Below are 27,232 nucleotides of genomic sequence, written 5' to 3' on the forward strand. Positions count from 1 at the left end.
TTTCAACCAACCCGAGGTGCATCACTGGACTCTGGTCATGGAACCAACTTGGGTACTGGAAACTAACACAGCCGGTCCCCGTGTTACCTTAGAGAATGAGGTAGGAGTTTGCAGGCAACGTTCAGGTCATGCATCCCCAAAATGCAGCCAGAAAGAGATGGAACTAAATAGGTCTTTATGACTTCAAAGTGGAACTCGAATTTTGCACCAATGTTTGGGTATTGGAGAAAACAAACTGGGATATTTAGGGTGCATCTGCACCAGGCAAAAAAGGCACCACAGGGAAACCGCGTAGATCCACACAGCCTCCTTCCACACAAAGTGAGCTCAGAGTCCGCCTGAGTTGGGCCAGCCATGTTGCAAACATTCTAAGCCTGCTCTCTGTAAGACTATAGTCTATAGCCCAGATAAAACGACACACGGATCAATACTGATTCCAACAATACAATCTAAGACGTTCAACCATATACAACCGCTAGTCGAGTCATCAATGGTAATGAACATTCTGCTAACATTCCATAAAATGCATACACTGGACCAGAATGATAGTGAGAGATTCCCCAATTTTCCACTTTTCATGAAACTTCCCCTACGTTTTATATTAAAGCACATCTTACACACAAAAAAAAAAAGATGTAGAGTGCGGGCTACGTGTGTTGCTTCACCCTTCTTCCATTGTTATCACTTCCATCCAATGCTTCGCTTGCATGCCTGCAGCTGATGATCGAATGCTCACCAATTTTTGCAACATACTCCAAGAGCTCGGTTAAAACAGAAGGGCAACTCTCCCTCAAATACTCGTAGCCCTCAGTTTGCATAACAGCTGCACCATTGTGACAAACCCGGTTAATGTCATGGGTCCTCATGCATACTCAAAACTAAAGACCAGAATTCTTGACAAAAGTAAAATATGGGTAATTGAAAACTCTCTTTCCATTTTTTCAAGCTGCTTCATGGGAGCCAGTTGAAAAACTTGTGTGGCCTAAAATAGTAATCTCACCAACTGCTTCAATAAAGCAAACCTAGATCCATAGCAAATCAAACTAGTAACTTTTTCACAATGACAACCCTAGTTTGTCAAAACTTTGGCATGCATCCATTTGAACATGCTCAAATGCAAGTGGAGGAAATAAGTTGGAAGTTTAGTTACCTCTTAGATTTGCCGGCAATGCGATAAATTTCAGACAAACTGTTTTAAGCTGAACACAGTTGTGCTGCTCTGCAAGTGCTAAAGTTGTTGCAACCGTGTTTATACTGACTTCTTCACAAAGCTTGACTTCACAAAGCATCCTTAGTCTCTCTATGCCATAGCGGTCAGCTGCTGCTAGCAGATGTTGCGCCATTAAAGTTGAAGCACACTTTGACTCTATCCCGACAAGTTCATGCATATCGGGAAGTGAATCCCAGTATATAAAGTGGAGTAAAGCCTGTGAAAGACACAATAAAAGGAACCCATTTTGATTTGTTAATTGGAAATTCTAAGGTTTACAGATAAGGAGGGGTTACCAGAACTGTTTCGGTTCTCACTGGGGCCACCCAAGTGTTCCACTCATAGTTACCTGGAGTGGCAAGAAGAATTGGAAGTAGGCTTTGAAAGGTTTTTTATTTAAACTTATAAAAAAAATATTCATGTAAATGCAAAATAAAAGCATATATAACAAGAGAAAAGGCAAAGAGAGAGAGAGACAGCATCAAGTCATAAATCCTCATGCTTCCAATATGTTATGAATTTGATGGTGGGGATTAACATTGTCAATAACACAAAGACAAACTGAGTTTTGCTTGAGCCTTAAAATGTAATATGTGTTCCAGACCGATACCCATGTTCTCTATGGATCATCATTCTTGAGCTGTATATAACTTTTATGTTCATGAATAAACTATGAAGGCGACTACGCATTAGGAGGATAGGTTATGTCAAGTTGCCAGTAGGTTCAGACAGTAGCTCCAAGTCAACTAGTAGGTCAAACCAAATAGAGTTAACCAACTCACGACATTATTATAGTTGTATGCAATGAACGACAAGTGATTAAACCACCATATGTTTCACAATCTTGACTGACTTGCAAGGCATCTTCCACGTGCAACAATATTTTGAATCCCAATAAGTTGACTTTTATGGCAAGTTGAAGAGAGGTTCAGACAATTGTAACAGGTCAAACCAAACAGAGTTAACCAATTCATGTCATGCTACTACAGTTGTAAGCAAAGAGCAACAAGTGATTTCCCCCCGTGAGCATCACCCCTTGCACAAGCTGGCGTCTCCCTGGGGGAGAGGGGTAAGCCCTCGGAGTTTTACGCACAGTGACCATAAGTACGACAGGCAGAGCCAGCATGACTAGGTCTCTGATCCTAGGGCAGTTTCTCCTAGTAAAAATAAAAAAGAAATTGAATTTCCCAACAAACCTGTCACAATCTTGACTGATTGTTGAGCCTCTTCCACATCCAACAACATTTTAAAACCCTTCATTTATATATATGTATATATATATATATATATATATATATATATATATATGGACTTGGTCAGAGTTTACCAAGTAGTCCAGTTTCAAATAGAAATGGACCCCGGTGTGGTTGACACACACATTCAGGAAAGTAATAGCACACTGGAAGTTGTGTCCAAGTGTCGCACCTTCACCTATGCAGGAGGGGCACAGCTGTGTTTCCCTTTTGTAAGTGTCCATGTTACTTAGATTATAGGCATTTCTTATACTCAAGTGTTCAGGGGACACACACATTCAGGAAAGTGATAGCACAGAAAGATTGATGATAAAGTGCACAGTTAACCTTGAAAACTGGTGCTTGCATGTCTTCAACCTCTATATTTTGTGTATTTTGATCTTTCATTGGTCCAAAAAGCTGTGCTCTGAATACAGGTGAACGAGCAGCAAGTACCAACTTGTGGGCAACAAACATCTCCCCATCAACTACAAAGCTTACATCTGCACCCTTTCCACTTTCCAATAGCTGCCCAAAATGTTGGCCAATATCAGAAGGTGGCACTGGAATGGTACAAAATTTTGGTCCCTCGGTGTGTGATCGTACAACACCAACACTACAGTGAACTGAAAGGCAATCATCTTTAAGATAATCTGACACCTCCAAAATAGATCTCTTAAAGAAACGCTTGTAACCCCTGTGAATCACCAACAATAATGAAAAACTGCAAAAGTTTATTTTTTTTCATGCACAACTATAAGCTATCAACTAGTAGCCTTCATGCAACATGAATGCTAGCAAGGGAAAAATGAAACAAGAGAACATAACTGTCATAGAGCACAAGAGACAGCTTGACAACAACAAATGAATAGGATGGCAGTGGACTGGGCAGGGGGGGGGGGGGCAGGGCACCTCCCCACCAAGCCCCGTTTGGACGAGGACATGAAATGGGGAATGGACTGGGGATGGAGGTTAAAATCAAAACCCGTGCAGGGATGGAGGGAAAATTTTTGAAACGGAGCAGGGGTGGAGACCTTGTCCCCCTCCCCAGTCCACTGCCATCCCTACAAATGAAAGACATTTTTATTGTACAGAAAAAAAACATGCCAAGAAAAATCATTAAAAACTAAAGAGAAATATAAACTATAATGGTCAGGTACACAAAATGTTAATTTACAAACACAAGACCCTTCTTCGATCATACAGATGAAATATGTGCTCAAAGAGCTCAGCTTATGGTAAGGTAGTCACTGATTTGATTCAATTGGTCATCGGCCTCATAAGAAAACAATAGGGATAGCAAAAAGATCAATTCTTCTTGGTACATTTGTCCCATCCTGCTTACAATGAGTTGCAACATAGAAATGAGATATTCACAGAAAGTACAATTGGTGCTCCGATTCCGCAGTGTCACTCAGCCAGAAGTTACATAGATAGTGGTCAGACATTTTTAAGTGTGCGTGCAATAGTGGTCAGACATTTGTAAGTGCGCACACACACACACACACACACACACACTATATATATATATATTGTTGAGCCAGAAACCGTAGGTGCAAGTTGTATCATCTCAATCTAACCACATAGATATGCTCTACATAGTTTGTTTGCTTAGAGACCTTGGATCATGTTTTCCAATGTAAGAACATGAATTTTTTTAAGTTATGAAGTTCTGATATATTTGTGGGCCACCAATTTTTGAATCCCTTCAAATACCTGCTTACATATCACTGTGATTGTGATTCAAAACTCGTTTCCTACTAAACCAACCATGTAGATCACACCTGTAACCAAAGTCTGATGTAGAAATTTTTGAAAAATGTAAAAAAAGGTGATATTTACTCATTGTTTCCTGCCTTCAATAGTACCATATATATATAGAAACACACACACAACACTAAACCTTTTATATTAACATTAAAAGCAAACATATGATTGAAATTACTGAAACACCCTTAAAGCAATGGCATTTTCTAAAATACATCGTTATTTTTCGGGTAAGTGACTATTTTAATTTGTAAGGAAACAAAAACTCACACACTTCTCAAAAGTGACAAGGTTTAGTTTAGTAATTTGAATTTTGAAAATGAAAATGACTATTTAGCCTCAAAGATTTAACAATGTTTTTTTCAAAAAATATCATTGCCTTTAAGGGTTATTGGCCATTTCAATCAGTTGAACCTGATAACCTTAATAATAGAAGGTTTAACACCACACACACACACAGTTTCATTTTTGTTCTTCTCAGTAGTATGGCATGTGTGTTATCTTCTATCTTGGGTAACGTTGTAATGTACTTGTCACAAAATTATCATCTGTTTCTAACAGGAAAATGAAAAATTAATGGTACACTAGGGAAGGAACCTTGAACACATATAGCCTCTGAGAGTCAGGTAAACCAACATAAACAGACTAATATCCTTCTTCTTTTTCTTCTTCCTCTCTTCTTTCTTCTTCTTCTTCTTCTTCCCTCCATTTTCTTCTTCAGTTCTTGTTCTTCCTTTCTTCTTCCTCTCTTCTTTCTTCTTCTTCTTCCCTCTTTTTCTTCTTCCATTCTTTCTTCTTTCTTCTTTCTTCTTTCTTCTTTCTTCTTTAGTTCTTCTTCTTCTGGTCAACTCCTTCTACTTCCATTCTTCGTTTCCTTCTTCCATCTTCTTCTTCTTCTTCTTCTTAATGACCGAATTTTTTTGCAATTAATTGACTGTATATAAAAATTGCATATGTCAATTTTGTTAGTTTGTTTATATACAAATCGTATATGAGACATTGCTACTTTCAGTTTGTGTAATTATTTGCAAATATGCATGTGACTGTATGTACATGTAATTGACTGTTAGATCATAGAAATTAAAAATATTTTTTTGTTAAATGAAAATGTTTTTTTTTTAGCTTGTGAGACTGTGTAGATATGGATTATTATGTGTGATTTTAGTAGTTTGGTAAAGCTAATTTTTCAAACAAGCATGAAAAATTAGCTCAATGTTTGTTTAGAACTTTAGATAAATTTGTGTGCATTATATGATGATATTGAGGAATTTGATTGTTAAATTGTTAGTGATTTTGTTACTTAAATTTCCATTGAATGCTCATATTTGATTTGTTAGATACTTAGATCAAGTTGTGTTAATTTTACTTTTACTGTTTTACATGTTTTTCTCATATTTTTCGGTATTTATTTGATATTTCCTATTTTATATTGGTTGTTGCTTCATGAATAAAGCATTTTTTATTTATTTGTATTTTTAGATATTTTTAAAATTTTTAAAAGTTTTTAAAAATAGATTTTTGAGGCTTACGCTTATGCCTCACTTCATTTTTGGTAGAGCGCTTCGCTACACCTCAACGCTTTTCATAACATTGGTCTCCATTCATGGGTTGAAAAGCACAGGTTCATTTATTGCCAGTCATATATTGGGAAACTATCATTACACCTCCTCTTTTCTCATTTGTCCAGTTCATATAAGGCAGCTGCTTAATTATTTAGTCTCACATCCTTCTATATTTGCACTTTTTATTGAAAAAGAAAACTTGCAACTTTTATATCTCACCATAAAAATAAGATATTGGTGGGTTGGCTTTGGCCAGACTGACATGGGTTATGAGGATCTTAACTTACGGGTTATGGCACCTTAATTGGTCTAGGTATTGGAGCAACCAGGCTTCTCTTTGGCATGTTTGTTTTCATTTCTGACTGCGAGCCAAATCTAGCTCGATCAAGTTAATTCCAGCATTTTGAAAGCTTTCATGTATATTTGGGGGTTTGGGGGACGGAGTACCGGAAGCTTCATAGATAGGTGGGAAGTTGTTAAATTGTATTAGTAATTCCTATATATATGTATATATATATATATATATATTGTAATACCCACTAGGGGTAAAATAGTTATTTAATATGTAACATGCATATTCATTTGGAATATGTTTTTTCCTTTATTTTTTTATTTTTTTTTGCTTTATTGCATCATAGGAGGGGTCCATCATAGAGTCGTTGGACCCCTCCAACGATCATAAATATGACTGTTGGAGGGGCTCCAATGACTCTATGGGAGCCCCTTCTTGGGTCCCCATGTATTTTTTGAGCTTCTTGAAGCTTTTCTCTATAAAAGTTCCTATATTTTTTAACTTTCTCATTTTTTTGTTTGTTGTCACTTTGTGGCTTGTTGTATTCTTGCCCTGCATTTCCTAGTCACTTTGTAACATTATCTTTTTTCTTTAGTGTCTTGTGACATAGTATCAAAGCCTTGGTTATGAAAGTACTATTGGATTACTCTTACTCACGTTTGAGTAATTTTTAAGCATCACAAGATCAATCCTTCATTCAAATTGAATGAAACAAAATATAGGATGTAGGCGGCCACCATTGAAAATAATCTCAAAGGTAAAAGACTTTGTGGTTATATATGTGAAACCATTCTGAAACCATAATTAAAGCTTGCAAAAAATGAAGGAAATGAAGAAAAGGCCTTGAATGAAGAAGAGAAGGCCAAAGCTATTCAAAAATACCAATCTAAAATAGAAGACCGAAAAAGCGAGCATGCCAAGATATTGGCATGGTTCATGAACAATGTGGAACTCAAAATATGAGTCAATCTTACAAAATTCAAGAAAGCAAATAAAGCTTGGTTTTTTATCAAAGATATGTACACTCAAAAAGACCTTGCTAGGCATTTCTTTTTGCAAGAAAAAATAAAAGAAACTAAGCAAGGGGACATGAGCATTAGAGACTACTATAGTGCTCTATCCTCATTATGGTATGAACTTGCCCTTTTCAAACCACAATGGGAAGGAACTTAATGCTACGAGGCAAGAGCAAATGGAAAGAGAGAGGTTTTTTCAATTTATTCATGGGTTTTGTCCCGAATTTGAACAATTAAGAGGGTCCCTTCTTCATAGGGCTTCTACCTCTCTTAGTAAAATTGTAGTCAATTTGTGCCAAGAAACTTGCTTGGCTTTAAAGAAAGATATTGATGAGGTCCATGCGGTATCAAGACCGGAAAACAATAGGAGGACATATAAACCACCTCGTTTTTTGAAAAATAACAATGGTGGTGGAAGAAAATTTGTTTGTCACCATTGTAATGAACCGGGTCACCTTCGACCGGATTGTCCTAAGCTCAAAAAAAATGTGACTTCCGTTGGAGAGTGTCCAAGCAATTCAAGCGAATAATAAAAGAGATATGGACACATAAAAGACTCCATTGTGCAACTTACCAAAACTGTAAAACCTCAAAAAAAATTTGTTGGACCCGGGTCGGATCCAAATTTGGACCTAACCCGGATCCAAAAGGAGAGGCGGTCGGGCACAGCCTCACCGCCTCCCTCGAGTCTTTTAAAGACAGTGAGACGGGGGGGGGGGGGTTCAAATACCAAACCCCTTCCCCTCTCATTCTCTCTCCCCGATTCTCTCTCGCCGGTGACGCCTCCGTACCCGACCCCCATACCCTCGTGCCTCTTCGGTTTCGCAGAGGAGCCCCTGACGTCGGAGCTCCCTCTGCTCGCCGGAGACCCCCTCCGTTGTTGCCGCCGTCTACTGCCTTTGTTCCCTCCGTCGACGCCGTCGCCGGCAACCCCCAGGTACGCCTCTTTTTCTCCTTTCTCTTCTTCTCCTTTTTCTTTTTGTCTCCTTCTCTCCTCTTTGTCTCCCTCGACCCTCCACTTCAAGGGTCGGTGGACCAGAGCCACCATCATGGTGGCTCTGGGTCTGCCAGGGAGGGAGGTGTTGAGCACCTCCCCCCATTTTTCCCCCCTCTCCTTTTCGGCAGGCGGCAGGGCTGCCGCCTGCATCGCCTCTTCTCTTGGGCGTAGGGCTTCAGGGGAGGGGTTGCTCGTGCCTTGGACGGAAGGGTGGCAAGCCCCCCCCCCCCCTACCTGCCTCTTGTTCAGGTAAATCGGCAAGGGCCGAGCCCCTACCACTTAGCTGACAAGTCGGCAGGGGTAAAACCCCTGACGCCTGTGAGAAGGGTTGGCAGGGGGTTTTGGGGGCCCTGCCTGCCCTTTTGTTTTCACAGGGAGGGTTGAGACCCATCCCTGTCCCTTTTGTTTTCACAGGGAGGGTCGAGACCCCTCCCTGTCCCTTCTTTTTTCACAGGGAGGGTCGAGCCCTCCCTGTCTCTTTTTTGTCACGCAGGGGAGGGTTGACCCTCCCTGCCTCTGTTTGTTGCGGGGAAGGGTTCAAGCCCTCCCTGCCTACGTGCTATGCAAGGGAGGGTTCAACCCCCCCTCTGCTTTCGTAATATGCAGGAGGAGGGGTCGAGCCCCCTCCTTGGTCCCTTGATGTTAGGGGAGGGGTCGAGCCCCTCCCTGCTTGTCTTTTATACAGGGGGAGGGGTCGAGCCCCTCTCTGCTTGTTTATTGCGCAGGAAAGGGGTCAACCCCTCCCTGCTTCCGTGTTTCGCTGGGAAGGGGCCGAGACCCCCCTTCCTCCTTCTATTGTTCAGGGGAGGGGCTGCGACCCTCCCTGCACCCTCGTTGTTCAGAGGAGGGGTCGAGCCCCCTCCCTGCACCCTCGTTGTTCAGAGGAGGGGTCGAGCCCCCGCCCTGCGCCCTTTTCTCTCTTTAGGCAGGGGCATCGCCCCTGCCTCCGCTATTTTTTGACAGGCAGGGGCAAGGCCCCCTGCCTCCCTCTTCTCTAGCGTCAGACAGGGGCTTCACCCCCTACCTGGTTGTGTATTCATTAGGCAGGGGCCAAGCCCCTGCTTATTTGCATGTTTGTCAGGCAAGGGCGAAGTACCCTGCCTCCCTTTCGTTGTTGACAGGCAGGGGCTTTGCCTCTGCCTCTCTTCTACTTTGTCGGCCAAAGGCGCAGCCCTGCCTGCCCCTGCTTCTTGCGCTTATAGCAGGTGCGCAAGGGCACGATGCCCCTGCCTCTGCTTCCCTTGCGTTAGGTCAGTGGCAGTGCCCCCGACCTTCTGTTTTTGGTGTTAGCTTGCTAAGATTGTCACTTTTGCAGCTCGTATGACGGATCATGCGCTTTGCGACCTAAGCCATCCATCGCTTACACCTGCAGATGCCAGCAGGCTTGCAACTCCCAAAGGTAGGGGAAGATTGCACAGAGGACTTGGACAATTGAATTGAGTTTAATTAACTAAAAAGGACAATTAAATAAATATATATGCATATTTATATCATATATATTTATACGAGTACGCATATAACTCAAGGACGCGGTTTCACGATTCTTGTCCTTTACTTTCTGTCAAGCCTTTACTTTGCCGTCGCGCATTGCGCAAAGGTTTTGCGTTGCACTCCTGCTTACAGTCTCCACTTTGTCGTCGCGCTTGTGCCCAGACTCTTGCTTTTGCATATGTGTTGTTACTGCCTTGCTATTGCAGATGACACTCAGGTTTTCGCTCATTCAATACGCTTTTGGGGCATCCTCACGGAGCATGCAAGAAACATCTACCACTTTCCCTCTTGCGACAAGAGTTCAATCGGGAGTGAGCGATACATCCTCGTATAAGGAGAGGGATACCTCGCAAGGATCCTGGCTCTTCGAGTACGCAGTCCTGCAGAGTCGACTTGAGATTTTAGGGAGCTGCGCAAAAGCATCAAAGACTGCCCAAATCAAAGCATTTGAAAGGAGGTGATTTGGATGGTTCTGTTCGTCTTTTTGGCATATCTCGGGTGATCCCGAATTGGGGGTTCGAGCGAACTTCTTAGTGGGTGTTCTGTTGAGAAACCTGTATCCCGTCTATCGAGGCCGGTATCGAGTCATGCGAGGCATGTAGATACCCCGATAGCAGATGAGATTCGAGATAATCACATGCCAAATGTTGGTACAAACTGCTGGCTGTTTCAAAAGATAAAGAATATCAAAGTATAGTTTTAAAAGCATTACATCTTTGTGAAACACTTCTGTTGAGGTTCCTATTGAGGAATTATACCTCATTCATCCTAGAGTACTTGTAGTCGTGCACTACATACTAGTACTACGATGATTGGATGAGACGGTCGTGCGACCTAGAATAGTGCTAAATACACAATGTGTAATCACATAAAATGGCCTCACATTCGCCTTCATAGGCAAGATGCTCGAGTGGGTTAAAAACCACAGCATAGAATGGGTCGTTAGTTAAGCAACCCCTAACGCACCCATTGACTTCTTTGTTGTCTGTCAAGAGAGAGGACAGAGCGGTACAAAACTCCAATGGAGAGGTTGTTAACAACCACCCCACGGGCAATGATCTGGCCTCCCCAGTCATTGGAGTTAGGAGAAACGGGCTACAATAGTTAGCTCAACACTTCTGCAGAAGTTGAATGCGTCTGTGGCACTGCTTATCAGCCTCTGGGGAATCCTCTCTCGGCTAAAGTCGTCCTCTTTGGAGCGGACTCAACTAGCTATTCGGGTTATTGAAAATACATAGAATAACAGACGCCCAAACTAGTCTCAGTTGTTTCTACGTTTTGTCTGTGCGTACCCGCAGGCCAGTAATATCGAAACATAAAGTCTATTCACACTGGTCGATTGCTTGCTTGCTCGGTAGTTCAGTATGCTACTCGTTGAGCTGTACCCGACTGTCGAGGCGTTACTCTAGTTTGTTAAACTGCTTACGCAGTTCTTTGCTAAGTAACATCTAACTTCTCATACTAGTTAAATGCTTATAATAATAGCATTATGCCAGTTGCTATATATTAGCATGTGACTTGCTTTACCCCTTGGTCGAACTGTTTGGTGCTTATTGTAATGTAGCACGTTGGCTTGCATCTCTTATGATTGATGTGATTGCATACAGCTCGTAATCTACGAATTGGCTTGCATCTCTTACATATTATGATATAACTGTTGTTGTATGATTGCTTATCATATATAGCTTATGAATGAATTGTGATGTAATGGTTTATGCCTTACGATTAATTTAATTACTTGCTGATGGACTGAGCCATTTGATGGTAATTGTATGTTTTACGAGCATTGTTATGAGTGCTTGTCTTATTCAGTTTTTTTGTTTGGCTGTCAGATAGAGTTAGTTACTCTTCACCTATAGAATCAACTGGATTGCCGTATCTACGTGTTCTCATGTGTCGTTTACGCATGCTTTGAGGTCCTATTTGAGGATTGAATGTTTCTTGTGGCAATAATACGATGCATAGGATTATATGCTTCTGTGTGATGTGATTGTTATGCCACGTGATAAGAAATGTTGGAAGTATGTGATAATATATTCATGGTTCAGAGAAGTCGATTGTATTGATGCATGTATCACTGAGTTGGTTGTCTGTTGAGGACCTGATCTCCAAAGGATTATCTGCGAAGAAGTGTATGGTCCAAGACCAGGTACACCATCGAGGGCGGAATTCCTTGTGAAGTTATACATTTCCCAGACCAGGTGATCTGGCGTTGATCTTGTTGTTTGTAATAGTGGCTATTGACCCTGAGAGCGGTCATTTGTGTTGATGCGTGTATCACAATGATTTTCATTGTATATGACATTTGTTAGGGACTGACTTCCCAAAGGTTTCGATGTGAGGGTATGTATAATCAAGACCAGGTGACCCGGCTAGAGTGGTAGATTCTCTGTGAGGATGTACACTATCCACGAACGGGTAGCCGCAAAGATGGTGAACTCCTGTGAGGAAGTGTATGGTCCAAGACTAGGTATACCATCTAGAGCGGTAATTCCTCGTGAGGTTGTACATTTTCTAAATCGGGTAATCCGGCTAGAGCGGTAGAATCTCTGTGAGGATGTACACTGTCCACGAACGGGTAGCTGCAAAGACGGTGAACTCCTGTAAGGAAGTGTATGGTCCAAGACCAGGTATACCCTCTAGGGCAGTAGTTCCTTGTCAGGTCGTATATCTCCTGGACCGAGCGATCCGACGTGGATCTTGTGTTTTTGCTTACCATAAAAAGTTATGGTGAGTTATGATGATCTTCTGAGATTGTTTGGGATAGCCACTTATGAATTTATAGTTTCGGCTTTCTGTTTTAGCATGATTACATGCAGGACTCAGATGTGAGAATCAGATCGTTAGCGATTTTAGATAGTGATCGTGTCTTGAACCTTTTATGGAAGGGTGGGTTTTTCTGAGAAGTATGACGCCTTAGGTGAGTCATAACAGGTGACTGTTGGCCGCGTAAGGCGTTGAGAGATGGGAATAGATAAGGGTTGTTCAGGACAAAGCGTTTGTTAGAAGTAGTAAGAGCAACAAACGATGACCTGATAATGATTAGATGCAGAAACCCCATTCTAGGAACGAGAACAAGCTAGTTGTGTGGCGGTTCACAGCCTCCGATCAATTGAATCGTATGTTGTGTTTGTCAGTTGCACTGCTTACTTGTTTTGAATTGCTTACTCGCTTGCACTACTTACGCGTTTGCACTGCTTACTCGTTTGCACTACTTACGCGTTTGCACTACTTACGTGTTTGCACTGCTTACTCGTTTGCACTACTTACTCGTTTGCACTGCTTACTCGTTTGCACTGCTTACTCGTTTGCACTACATATCTGCTTTAAATTGCTTAGCAAACTGAATTAAATGTACTTAATTCGGTTTCCTGTAGTCTCTCTTGTGCACCTACTAGTTTTTCGCGAAACTAATCCATTCTATGGGTACAGGTGATGATTAGGTACACCACGGGCGATGGTGCGATTGCAAAATGACTTCAGGACTTCTTCTTCCTGCTCTTAGCTCACGTCCTAGATGTTTTAGGTTTATAACGGATTTTCCTTGGGATATCCGAATTTTGTGAGTTTTGGTTCTTTTAGCTAACGTGCCCAAAGTTGTCAACTTTCCTTCTGAATTAACAAAAGAATAGTCTTTCGCTGATTTTATAAACAAACTCTGGAGGAAAGAGATTTTTTCTAGTCTCCTACATGTTTTCTGAAAGGTTCGCAAGTTTAAAATTTTGGGGCGTTACAAAAACTCTCCAATAATTCATGAAAATCAATTTTTCCACACCTTCCACCTTTGGTGCCGCGATCTCATCAATTCCAAGTATGCCCTCTTGGATTCTTGATTCGGGGCACTCTTTCCACATGACTCCGAATGCATCTCTTTTATCAAAACTGAGTCTCGATACTTTTAAATCCTTTGTTTTCACGGCTGATGAAACATCATTAGATGTTGAAGGAATGGGAAACCTTAAAAAAGTTTATGGTCAAGACAAAGAATTTTATGTTCCAAAAATTAGAGTCATTCCAAAACTCAATTTAAATCCTTTATCGGTCTCTCAAATCGCCGATTTTAGATGTAGTATATCTTTTTCACCAACCCATTGCTATATGCAGGATCTCCGGTCCGAGAAGCGGATTGGGCAAGGCCACAGAAGAGAAGATCTATATTACATGGATTTTTTGTCTTTGTCATCCAAATCTTTTTGTAATAATGTTCAATCTAAAGATATTGAGACTTGGCACAAAAGGCTTGAACATCCTAGCATTTCAAAGTTATATCTTTTTCCATTTTTTCAAAAATTTTGTAATAAAAAAACATTTGCTTGCAATAATTATATCCTTGGGAAAATGCAATCGCTTTTGTATTCACATAGTAATTTTGTTTCCAAAAGACCGTTTAAATTAGTGCATTTCGATGAATGGGGACCGGCACCCATTATGACTAAAGGAGGTTATTCCTATTATGTTGTTTTTATTGATGACTTTACTATATACACATGGGTGTTTTATTAAAAACAAATCTGATGTCTTCTCCAATTTTAAAGAATTTCATGTTCTTATTCAAAATCAATTTCAAAACAACATAGCTATTTTTAGATCCGATTTCGGAGAAGAATACATCTCAAAAGAATTTCAAAACTATCTTAAATTAAACGACATTGTACATCAAAGATCTTGTCAAAAAACTCCTCAACAAAATGGACTGGATGAGAGGAAACATAGGCATCTCATTGAAACAACAAGGACTCTTCTTGTTTCTAAAAATATTCCAAAAAAAATTTGGGCCAAAGCTATTTTTACCGCAACTTATCTCATAAATCGTATGCCTTCCACCTCTTTAAAAAATATTTTTCCTTTTGAGAAATTGTTCAAAATATCTCCGAATTTTAAAAGATTGAGAGTTTTTTATTGTAAGTGCTTTATTCTTTTTCAAGGACAAGATAAATTATCACCAAAATCTCTTGAATGTGCTTTTATTGGCTACGGTGAAAATAAAAAAAGTTATAGATGTTATGATATACAAAACAATAAACTTTGTCTCAAGAAATGTAACATTTTCTTGAAGAACAAAATGGTTTTGAAATTCAAAAAACTAAACAAGAGATTGATTACTCTTTTATATTCGACTTATTACCTAGAACTATGTCTAAAAGTGATTTAATTTGTGATCATACTTGTAATGACAATTCATATCAAAATGATGATTTGTCACATACAATTGATGATTCTCACAATGAAGATTCTAATGATATTCATGTATATACTCAGCGTGAGGGGAATGAACATCAAAGTGCTTTTGATAGATACTCTCAAGACATCTCCTTAGAAGATAAAGTTGAAGAAACCCAACTTAGATGATCCTCTAGAAATAGTAGACCTCCTCAAAAATTCATGTCATATGACTCTTTTTCTCCAACATATAGAACTTGTCTAATGATGATACATTCCTATCATGAGCCTTACAATTTTAAAAAGGTTAAGCAACATCCATATTGGATTGATGCTATTAGACTTGAACTCGAAGCTCTTAACAAGGCCAACACTTAGACCATTGTAAGTCAACCATTAGGAAAAAAGGCTATTGGATGTAGATGGGTGTATAAGGTCAAAACTAAGAGCGATGAAATATTAGAAATATACAATGTTAAGTTAGTTGCTAAAGGATACGCCTAAGAATATGAAATCGATTATGAGGAAACTTTTGCCCTGATAGCTAGATTGACTAGTGTACGAACTTTGATCGCTTTATCATGTATTAAACAATGGCCTATCTATCAACTTGATGTTAAAAATGCCTTTTTAAATGACAATCTTTGTGAAGAAGTGTTTATGGATCCTCCGTCAGGTCTTGAGATTGGTAAAGGAAACATTCTAAAACTTAACAAAGCTCTTTATGGTCTCAAACAAGCTCCAAAAGATTGGTATGATCTTTTTAGCAAAGTTGTTCTTGCTAATGGTTTTTTCTCTTGTTACACTGATACTGCTTTATTTATTAAGACTACAGGAGATCACATAACTATCTTATTGTTATATGTTGATGATATGATCAACACTGAAAATGATAAAAAATGCATTGAGCTTATTAAAAATATTCTCAAAGAAAATTTTGATATGTCTGACCTTGGTTTTCTAAGGTATTTTTTACGGATTGAAGTTGCATATTCTCCTAGGGGGTATGTTCTATCTCAGATGAAGGTTGCATCAGACATTATTGCTCGGTCTGGATTAACTGACGAAAAAAAAGTGGAGACTCTAGAAGTAATCAATGCGAAAATAAGAGCCAACGATGAAACTCCTTTAACAGATCTCACTCCTTATCGTCAACTGATTGGTTCAGTAACATATTTGTCTATTACCAGGCCAGATATTACTCATGTTGTTCACAGTGCAAGCCAGTTTCAGATTGCTCCTACTTTGATTCACATGACGGCGGTTATGAGAATTATCAGATATTTAAAGAGAACCATAAAAAAAGGACTATTCTTATCCTCCTCTTCATCTCCTAATTTACTTGCTTATACTGACTCTGATTGGGGGTAACCCCGATTATCGTATTTTTACAACATGTTATTGTGTTTTTCTTGGAGAATCATTAATTTCTTGAAGATATAAGAAACATCAGAAAGTTTCTCTATCTTCCACAGAGGTTGAGTACAAAGCGATTATGAGATTTCGTATGGATGTATGTGTGGTTCAGCTTGCATAGGAAAGTAGAGAGAGAGAGGAGGAGATGCACAATTGGCTGGGGCGGCACGCACAGGCTCGACCTCCAAACCCTACAACAACAACAACACAACAACAACAACTACGCCTTCATCCCAAAACAATTGGGGTCAGCGATATGAACCAAAAAAGAAATTCATTTTGGGTCTTCCACATGAATCCTTTTTCTCCAATCATTTCTATCCAACGCCATGTCCTCGGTGAGGTTCAAAGCATTCATATCCTTTCCTATCATCTCCATCCAAGTCTTCCTAGGCCTACCCCGACCTCTTTTAACTAATATATTTTCCCATTTCTCCAACCTTCTAACTGGAGCATCATTAGGCCTTCGCCGAATATGTCCAAACCACCGTAAACGATTCTCTCGCATCTTATTTTCAATGGGTGCAACACCTACCTTCTTACGTATCTCTTCGTTCCGAATCTTATCTTTTATTGTATTTCCACACATCCATCTAAGCATCCGCATCTCAGCTACACTCATTTTTTGAATATGATGTATCTTGGCAGCCCAACATTCCGTACCATATAGTAAAGCGGGTCTAATAGTCGTCCTATAAAACTTTCCCTTCAACCGCAATGGCATTCTACGATCGCACAACACTCCAGTAGCACTTTTCCATTTCATCCACCCAACCTTTATCCTATGATTTACATCTCCATCAATTTCTCCATACTTTTGAATGATGGATCCCAAATATTTGAAATAATCATTCACCGGTATATCTTGCTCACCAAGCTTCACTACACTCCCATCACTACTTCGTTGCTTACTAAACCGACATTCCATATATTCAGTCTTACTCTTACTCAACTTAAAACCTCTAGCTTCCAATGTCTGTCTCCATAATTCTAACTTAGCATTAACCCCAGCTCTAGACTCATCAATCAAAACAATATCATCAGCAAACAACATACACCACGGTACATTTTCTTGAATTGATCTCGTAAGCTCATCCATCACTATCGCAAATAGGAAAGGGCTTAAAGCAGATCCTTGATGTAACCCAACCGTTATCGGAAAATTGGTTGTCACCCCTCCACAAGTGCGGACATTGGTTATTACTCCTTCATACATATCTTTAATTATACTAATGTACTTGAGAGAAACACCTTTCTTCATCATTGTCCACCAGAGAACGTCCCTAGGTACTCTATCGTATGCCTTCTCTAAATCAATAAAAACCATATGCAAATCTTTGTTCCTCTCTCTATATCTTTCAATAAGTTGTCTAAGAAGATGTATAGCTTCCATAGTTGATCTTCCAGGCATAAAACCAAATTGATTCTCCGATATCATGACAACCTTCCTCAACCTAGACTCAATCACCCTCTCCCAAAGTTTCATAGTATGACTCATGAGTTTTATACCACGATAGTTTGTGCAATCTTGTATATCACCCTTATTCTTATATAAAGGCACCAAAGTACTCTTCCTCCACTCATTAGGCATCTTATTTGTTCGCCAAATCAAGTTAAAAAGATTTGTCAACCATTCTAAACCTTTCTCTCCCAAGCATTTCCAAGCCTCGATAGGTATACCATCTGAGCCAACTGCCCTTCTTGATTTCATTTTCTTCAAAGCCTCTGCAATTTCTTTCTTTTGAATCTTGCGCATGAAGTCACGATTTATCTCATGAAAAGAAATGGAGAAGTCTCCAAGATCTTGAGCATGACTATCATTAAATAGCTTATCAAAATAATCTTTCCATCTCTCCTTAATCTCCTCATCTTTGACTAAAACCCTTTGCGTTTCATCTTTGATACATCTAACCATACCCAAATCCTTCGATTTCCTATCTCTCATCTTTGCAAGCCTATAAATATCCTTCTCGCCTTCTTTGGTATCCAACTTGTCATAAACCTCCTTATATACCTTAGCCCTCGCGTTTCGAACAACTTTTTTAGCTTCCTTCTTTGCTATCATATACTTCTCCAAATTCTCATTATCACGACTCTTACTTAGATTTCTATAACACTCTCTTTTGTTCCACCATGATGTATCCTTACCTAGTGGTGCACCGCCTTTAGACTCACCCAATACCTCCTTAGCTACTTTTCTCATACCACCCGCTATCTTATTCCACATTGATTCTGAATCCTCCTCGAGACACCAATCAACTTCCTTAACTACCTGCTCTACAAACATTCCTTGTTTAGCTCCTTTCAGTGCCCACCACTTAATTCTAGGATCTATCCTATGTCTATCCCTTTTGCGGCATTGTCTAATTCTAAGATCTAAAATTAAGACTCTATGTTGTGTAGCTACACTTTCTCATGGTATAACCTTACAATCGATGCAACAACCCCTATCTCTCTTTCTAAGTAGGAAAAAATCTATCTGACTCGTATTAACCCCACTTTTAAATGTTACTAGGTGAGACTCCCTCTTCCTAAACCAAGTGTTTGCTAAGATCATATCATAGGACAAACAAAAATCTAAAATCCTTTCTCCACTTTCATTTCTTTCTCCTATACCATAGCCTCCATGGATATTCTCAAATCCATCCCTACTAATGCCTACATGTCCATTAAGGTCACCACCGATGAAAAGCTTTTCTCCATAAGATGTCTCTTGTACTACTCCATCTAAATCTTCCCAAAATTGATGCTTAATGGAATCATCTAAACCTACTTGAGGTGCATAAACACTAATAATATTAATAATATCCGTACCTAATACTAATTTAATAAGTAAAATTCTATCACCCTTCCTACGGACCTCAACTACATTATCTATAAACTGACGACTCATAACAATCCCTACTCCATTCCTATTCCTATTTATTCCTGTATACCAAATCTTATATCCCCAAGGTTCTATCACTTTAGCTTTCTCACCTACCCATTTGGTCTCTTGAAGACATAAAATATCAATCTTTCTCCTACACATAACATCTACTAACTCTACCAACTTACCAGTTAAAGACCCTATGTTCCAAGTGGCTAACCTAATTTTATGGTCTTGGACTAACTTCTTTACCCCCACCCGTCCAACAAAGTGAGGGAACCCTTGCCTATTTGACACCACACCCGGGCGCCGGTGTGACGCGTCGCTTCTGGGCGACGACCTAGCAACCCTTGCACATTTATCACTGCCTCCGGGCCTAGAGAGTACAGCGCGTCGCTCAGTAGGGAACGCCCCAACGAAATTCTCATATTGGTTCATTTTCATAGGATATGACAGTTTTTATGCTGGCTGTCACAGGCCTACCGCAACCCTCCTCCTTTATCCGGGCTTGGGACCTCCAAACCCTAAGCTTAATAAAATAAACAGATATACAATGAGCCTTGTAATATCAGAGATATTACAAGAATGCCATTAATGAAGCTGTATTGAGCATGTGTTTCATTTAACATGCGTATGGATCTGGATCCAGATCCATACGCAAACTATATTTTAACACCCTCCCTCAAGTTGTACGTGATTTTGGAGCATGTACAACTTGCTCTTCAATAGCCAAAATTGACGTCCTGTTAACCCCTTGGTAAACAGGTCTGCCACTTGATCTTCTGTTCGAACATGACGTAGTTCTATCTCCTTCCTCTCGACTTTCTGCCGTATAAAATGTTGATCAATCTCAATGTGCTTCGTTCTGCTATGCTGGATAGGATTATATGCAATGTTTATTGCGCTTTGATTGTCACATAAAAGAAATGATCGAATAATTGTCTCCCCAAGATCACTCAATAAGTGTCTAATCCATGTGGCTTTTGCCATGCCTGCAGCCATCGATCTGTATTCAGCCTCTGTACTCGATCGTGCCACTGCCTTTTGTTTTCTGTTGCTCCAAGATACTAAATTGTGTCCAATATATACACAATATCCAGAGACAGATCGTCTCTCATCTGGATCCCCTGCCCAATCTGCGTTTGTATAAGTGATGAGTTCATGTCCTCTATGCAGATTATCGTTCTTGCGATAAACAAGTCTGTCTCCTATAGTTCTTTTTAAATAGCGTAGAATGCGCTGCACAGCTTCCATATGACCCTCCGTTGGAGCATGCATAAACTGGGATACCTGATTGACAGCATAAACTATATCAGGTCTGGTAAAGGTCAAGTATTGTAACATCCCCACGAGACTTCTATACGTTGTAGGGTTGACACAAAGATGACCATCTTCAGAGCTCAGCCTTTGATGTAATATACTAGGAGTGTTGACTGGTTTGCAATTCGTCATCCCGGCTCTTTCCAGAAGGTCAAGAGTGTATTTTTGTTGCATGAGTGTCAATGTGTCTTGTTGTCTGTCAACTTCCACACCAAGAAAGTACCTCAACTCCCCTAAATCTTTCATCTTGAAAGTTTTCATTAAAAACTGCTTCACGTCTTGCACATGATTATCTGAGCTCTCAGTGATCACAATGTCATCAACATATATAAGAAGTATAACAATGTCTGCCTTTTGGTAAATAAAGAGTGAGTGATCCAGAGAGCATCTTCTAAAACCATAACTCTGAATTTGCATAGAGAAACTTTCAAACCAGGAACGGGACGCCTGTTTCAACCCATACAGAGATTTCCTTAGTTTGCACACCCAGGCAGTAGGATCCTTCTCGGCATAACCAGGAGGTTGCTCCATATACACTTCTTCCTTTAAAGTTCCATGCAAAAATGCATTTTTAACATCCATCTGGCTAAGGCTCCAACCTTGATCGACTGCTAGGGATATGATGACACGAATAGTACCCATTTTGACTACCGGACTAAAAGTTTCATCGTAGTCTTCACCATATTGTTGTGTGAATCCTCGAGCAACAAGTCGCGCCTTATATCTGTCAATACTTCCTTCAGGCTTATACTTTGTTTTATAAACCCATTTTAAGCCAACTACATTCTTTCCTTCTGGCCGAGGGACTATTTCCCAAATCTGGCATTCATGAAGAGCTTCCATTTCTTCATTCATAGCTTCAGTCCAATGATGGGATTGAAGAGCTTGATTAAAACAAGTGGGTTCATCCTGTTTTGTGAGCTGAGACACAAACAACTGGAAATCAAGGGAGAAGGTCTCATAACTCACCCATCGTTGAATATGATGCTTAATGCGTGACGACCTTTGAGCCGGATCATTGGCGATGCTTTCCACATTCCTCGGCTCTGTATTTTTGTCCCGTCTAGTGTATATATGTCCAGAGAAGCATTCTACTGGGGGTGGCTCAACTGGAGACTCAACTGGAGATAATTCAACATGCATCTGTGAGTCATTCAACTCCCTACTCAAGCCGAAGGAAGGACAATTTGTCTGACATGTTTCTCCTGTATTAGCAAAAAGATTGGAGCTCATCCATGGATCATATACTTCTAATTCTCGAGATGGCAACGCTGCAGAGTCATTGACCTGAAAATTTTGTTCGTCAAAAACAACATTTTTGGAGGTCCTAATACGTTTTGTAGTAGGGTCATAGCATCGATAACCTTTGTATTCATCTGCATACCCAACAAATCTGCACTTGACAGCCTTGTCCTGAAACTTATTTCGCAGAGATGAATCAATATGTACATAACATACACAACCAAAAACACGCAGCTTATCGTAAGAGGGATGTTGCCCAAATAAAATATAATAGGGAGATTTTTGATCCAAAAGTGCCATAGGAAGACGATTTATGATATGAACAAATGTGTGAAAAACTTCTGTCCAGAGACTAACGGGCACATTGCTATCATGTAACATACTCATCGCGCTCTCGACAATATGCCTGTGTTTCCTCTCCGTAACCCCATTTTGTTGAGGAGTATGAGGGCAAGAAACCTATCGACTTATTCCTTTATCCCGAAGAAAGGCAATAAACTCGTTCGATGAATACTCTCCTCCACCATCACATTGTAAATGCATAATATCACAAGCAAACTTTGTTTTGACCATCGAATGGAATTCCCGAAATATTTGAAAAACTTCATGCTTGTGTTTTAAGAAATATATCCAAGTATAACGGGAATAAGAATCAATACAGACAACATAGTAACGACTGCCAGAAAGAGAAGGAATAGGTGCGGGTCCCCAAACATCGGAACAAATAATCTCAAATGGCTTTGAAGCTCTTTTATTTATAATATGAAAAGGAAGAACATGGCTTTTGCAGAGTTCGCATGAAGAACATTTATTATTATTATCAAAAAATGAACATAAACTAGACTCTAGAAGGAGACCATCAAATACAAGATTTTCAACGAAAACCCCGACTACAATGTCCCAAACGACTATGCCAAATATCTGGCTTATTACAATGAAATGAATTAAAAACTTCCAATGAAGGGAAAAACAAAGACTCTGAAGGCGAAGACACTGAAGAATGCTTGAACAACTTCAACTGGAGGACTGGGACTGAAGGCGAAGACACTGAAGGAATCTCCTTGAAGACGTACATGTTTCCTTGTCGCTCCCCCTTAGCGAACGTCTCCTTCGTTCGTAGATCCTTAACATAAACAGAAGAGGGAGTAAATTCGACGGAAGAATTCCTATCGTAAACAAGTTTAGCTACAGAAACAATGTTCTTTTTAATATTAGGAGCAAGAAGGACATTGGACAAGTGAAGTGAGGACTTTGACATAGGGATATGTGCACTGCCAGTATGACTAATGGAGTGATAAGTTCCATCTCCCGTAACTATACTACCTTTTTTAAAATAAGGCAATAAGTGAGATAACTTACCCGCATTACCCGTAACATGTGTGGTGGCACCTGAATCAACATACCATTCGCCTTGTTCATTTTGCTTGATCGTCATCTGTGACAATGTTGATAACAAAAGTTGTTGCACATCTGTGGATGGCACTTTTGTGTCCATAGTAGTAGTTGATTTATTCACAATTTTGTTTATTTTTCCTCTATTCTGTAGATTGAACCAACAATCAGCTTTCACATGTCCTCTTTTGTTACATAAGAAACAAGTGGGCACTCTCCTCTGATTCCCTGTATTAAAAGCCCCTGAAATATTAGGTGTAGGCAAGATACCACGTCCTCCCTGCCCAAAACGTTCGCGGCCTCTGCCTCCTTGATGCCCTCCATTCCCTCGTCCAAAACCTACAGAATTGTCCATGGCCAAAACTGAATGAGGACGAGCTAATTCATTTCCTTCTGCCCTTTGTTTCATAATCATCTCATGCTGGAGAAGTTTCGCTTGAAGCTCGTCAAAAGTGGGCAACTAAGGAAGGCATGATAAAGTTGTGGTAAACATGTCAAAATCAGGACCCAATCCATTGAGAAGTTGTTGAACTTTATCTTTATCTGCAATAGCACTTCCAATAACCGTCAATTGATCAGTAATACTCTTCAAGCGGCCTATGTATTCCATGACTGTCATGGAGCCTTTCTTCAAACTTTGAAATTCATTTTTTTAAGTACATAACTCGGGCTTCTAATATCTGAGAGTGTCTGAGACAGCTTACTCCACAGATCCGCCGCAGTGCAATCATCTGAAAGAGTAACCAACACTTCTTGAGAGAGTGTTGACGTAATATAAGCAACCAAAGACTGATTCCGCTTCCTCCAAGTTGTATACTCTGGATTCTTAATAGAAATGGTAATTGTGTCACTCTTCTCATCCTTGGTTTCCTGCAAAATAAGTCGTGGTGGTATAGGAACTAAAACATCCAGATGTTCATCGAGATCCTGACTCCGTATAAAAGGAAGGATTTGCCTCTTCCAAGTCAAAAAATTAGAATGAGTAAGTTTTTCTGTAACGAGCTGACTCAAGAAATTTGCAGAGGGACCGGATGACGATGAGTAATCCATATCAATGGGATAATGAATAAGCAAACAAAACGAATGGAAAGAAACAAACAGGTTTGAGATCACTTAATCAATCAGGAGAACTTCAACAAGACATGTACCTGTGCTACCAATATCTTGAAATAATTTTTTTTTTGCAGATTCAGAATCGAGATTGTAAACTGTTATAATCTGCCTATAAGCGTTGTACAGGGAACACTAAAATAGCAATAAAGGAAAGGAAAATTTTCTGGAATCAAAGAGATTGTTTGTAATTAAAGAATGAATAAAAATGGTGACTACAATAAAAAATGAATCAAACAGGCTGCAATCAGAGAGGAGAACACTTATAAATGATGACTGCAATGTGGCTGCAGTGGTTAATGTTGAGGAAAAACTGACAGTCGTCAATGGCTGCAGCAATGTGGCTGCAGTCGTTGATGTTGAGGAAAGACTGACAGACGTTAAGAGTGGATGAATCAAGAAACGATGACGGACAGTCGTCGATGGCTGCAGTCGTTGATGAACGAGAATAAAAAAAATGAGTAGCAGACGAACCTGTTTAGTTCTGGGACTGTCGTTGATGAACGATGGGATTGGTATCACGTTAAGAATCTGGACAGATGATGAACGAGAACTAGCAGAAAAAAAAATAGTTGCATAGAAGGATTCAGAGAGGAGAATAAAAAGGGGGAAGACGAGCCAAAACCTGTTTCTTCAGATCTCGCTGAACACGCCTCTAATAGGATTCCGCAACCCCAAGCTCTGATACCATATGAGATTTCGTATGGATGTATGTGTGGTTCAGCTTGCACAGGAAAGTAGAGAGAGAGAGGAGGAGATGCACAATTGGTTGGGGCGGCACGCACAGGCTCGACCTCCAAACCCTAAGCTTTATAAAATAAACAGATATACAATGAGCCTTGTAATATTAGAGATATTACAAGAATGCCATTAATGAAGTTGTATTGAGCATGTGTTTCATTTAACATGTGTATGGATCTGGATCCAGATCCATACGCAAACTATATTTTAACAGCGATGGCCACCACCACCACTGAACTTGTCTGGTTGAGAAGTTTGCTGAAAGATTCATTTTTTTCACTCCTTCGAAGTTGTGTTGCGACAACAAAAATGTTATTTACATTGCTAGCAACCATACCTTTCATGAATGAACAAAGTACATAGAGATGGATTGTCACTATGTTCGAAATGAATTCTTATAGGGTATCATTGAACTACCCTATGTTACTTCAGAGTATCAGCTAACGGACTTCTTCACCAAAACATTATCATTGCCTCACTTCTACTTTCTCCTGAGCAAACTCTTGGTGATATCACCGTGTGTTTGATGGGGGGTGTTAAATTATATTAATAATTCCTATATATATCTAGATATATAGAGAGAGACACATATACATATATATTAAATATACATATAAATATATATTTTGTAATACCCACTATGGGTACAATAGTCATTTCACATATAACACGCATATTCATTTGGAATATGCGTTTTCCTTTTTCTTCTTTTTCCTTTTTTTATTTTTAATTTTTTATTCTTCTTTATTGCATCATAAGAGGGGTCGACCATAGAGTCATTGGACCCTTACAACAGTCATATTATGACTGTTAGAGGGGCTCCAACAACTCTATGGGAGCCCCTCCTTAGCTCCCATTTGTGTATAAATAAGGAGCTTTGCCCCATGTATTTCTTGAGCTTCTTGAAGCTTTTCTCTATAAAAGTTCCTGTATTTTTTTAGCTCTCTTTCTCATTTTTTGTTTGTCGCCACTTTGTGGATTGTTGTATTCTTGCCCATTAGTGGCCTATTGCTTGTGTGCATGTGCATTTCCTAATCACTTTGTGACATTATCTTTTCTCTTTAGTGTTTCGTGACAGAAGTGTGCTTTCCCAAAACTCGCTTCAGATGCACGAAACTCCTCGCTTTCGAAACTTGATAGGAATCTTGATTCTCCCACGCTTCTCCTATGCTTCCCACACGTTCCTTCCCTGCTTCCCTACACGATTCTTATACTCTTCTATCACGCTCTTTTTTATGTTTTTCATGTGCTTCTTTTCACACTTCCCGCTTACTTCTCATGTACTTTCTTTAAATTTGCAACCATCATTTTTAGATTTTGAGAATAATTTAATTTTTACACTACAAAATTACAAAGTTTAAGAATAATCATTTTTTATTTTAGTTTTTATTTATTTCTCCTTTGATTTGTATTTTGCTTCCCATTTACTCTCATATCACTTCCTCGTTTATTCATATTTCACTTTTAAATTGATGTCTCGCTTCCTGCTTCTTATAAACTTTAAAATATCTTGCTTCTTGCTTTCGCTTCTCGTTTCGTTTTCTGCTTCTGCTTACGAGTCTGGTAACTTTGGTTGTGGGTACCTGGCACGTCTGCCTTTGTGTACGATGGGTACGAGTTGTGAACCAAATCCAGCTTAATTGGGTAACTACCTATATTTCTAGGTTTTGGAACTAAGTTATGAGCACACGCACACTATGTTGGTGTCCACAAGGAGACCTGATACCATAAGCTTATCCGATGTTCTTAAGTGGGTCCAAGTTTGATTAACATTGGTTAGTTAATGGAAAAACCAGTTTGAGGCAACTATTGGAGCAGTTTTAAGAAAGAGAGAAGCCTAAGCCTAATAATAGCTTTTACAACAAGAAATGGCAAGAGACAAGCAAGAGTTAGGTAACTCTCATTATGATGTAGAATTTTACGTTATCAAAGGCATTACCTCAGTCAAGAGGGAGTTTCTTTGATTTTTCCAATTCTTGAATGTAACTGAATGGCATGCAAAGTGAGTATTGTTTTTGCAGGAATACACCTTCCTACTTAAACGTAAATCCAGAACACAGAATCGGGTGGCTAACACTGTCCGTCAGAAGGTGATCCTTTTAGGAACTTTGTCTGCAGAAGTGGTCGAGTTTATGGCAATTAAGGATATGTACAAGACCAACCCGTACTTTAACACAATTGTGGACCACTGCAAGTGGCCAGAAGCTAAAAAAACTCAGGCTTTTGACAGCCTACATTGTGCATGGCATTGTATTAATGCATAAAATATCAAGCCATTCTTTTATATTACAATGAAAAGACTATTCCTGCATAGATATTATGAAGAAATCCAATGTTTTATATGGTGACTTTGCCTTACTGTATTAAGCACATAGTTTGTTTCATATCAAGATGTTTCTAATACTTTAGAAGTTC

At 39.6% G+C, this 27,232-nt stretch overlaps 1 protein-coding gene across 1 annotated transcript in view; it reads right to left on the bottom strand.

Moving 5' to 3' along the window:
* Window positions 1-399: 399 nt before the first annotated feature.
* The window catches only part of LOC149851322 (BTB/POZ and MATH domain-containing protein 2-like), a 29,392-nt gene continuing 2,559 nt past the window's right edge, over window positions 400-27,232 (bottom strand). The window contains exons 2-4 of the mRNA XM_090000080.1: window positions 2,791-3,139; window positions 1,151-1,427; window positions 400-823 (exon numbers count right to left, since the gene is read on the bottom strand). Of these exons, the coding sequence (XP_089856206.1) occupies window positions 648-823; window positions 1,151-1,427; window positions 2,791-3,139 (802 nt within the window). The 3' untranslated portion in view covers window positions 400-647. The remainder of the gene's footprint in view (window positions 824-1,150; window positions 1,428-2,790; window positions 3,140-27,232) is intronic.

This window comes from Nuphar pumila, chromosome 1 (genome assembly GCF_984573655.1).
Source record: "Nuphar pumila chromosome 1, dmNupPumi1.hap1.1, whole genome shotgun sequence".
Classification (NCBI taxonomy): Eukaryota; Viridiplantae; Streptophyta; class Magnoliopsida; order Nymphaeales; family Nymphaeaceae; genus Nuphar; species Nuphar pumila.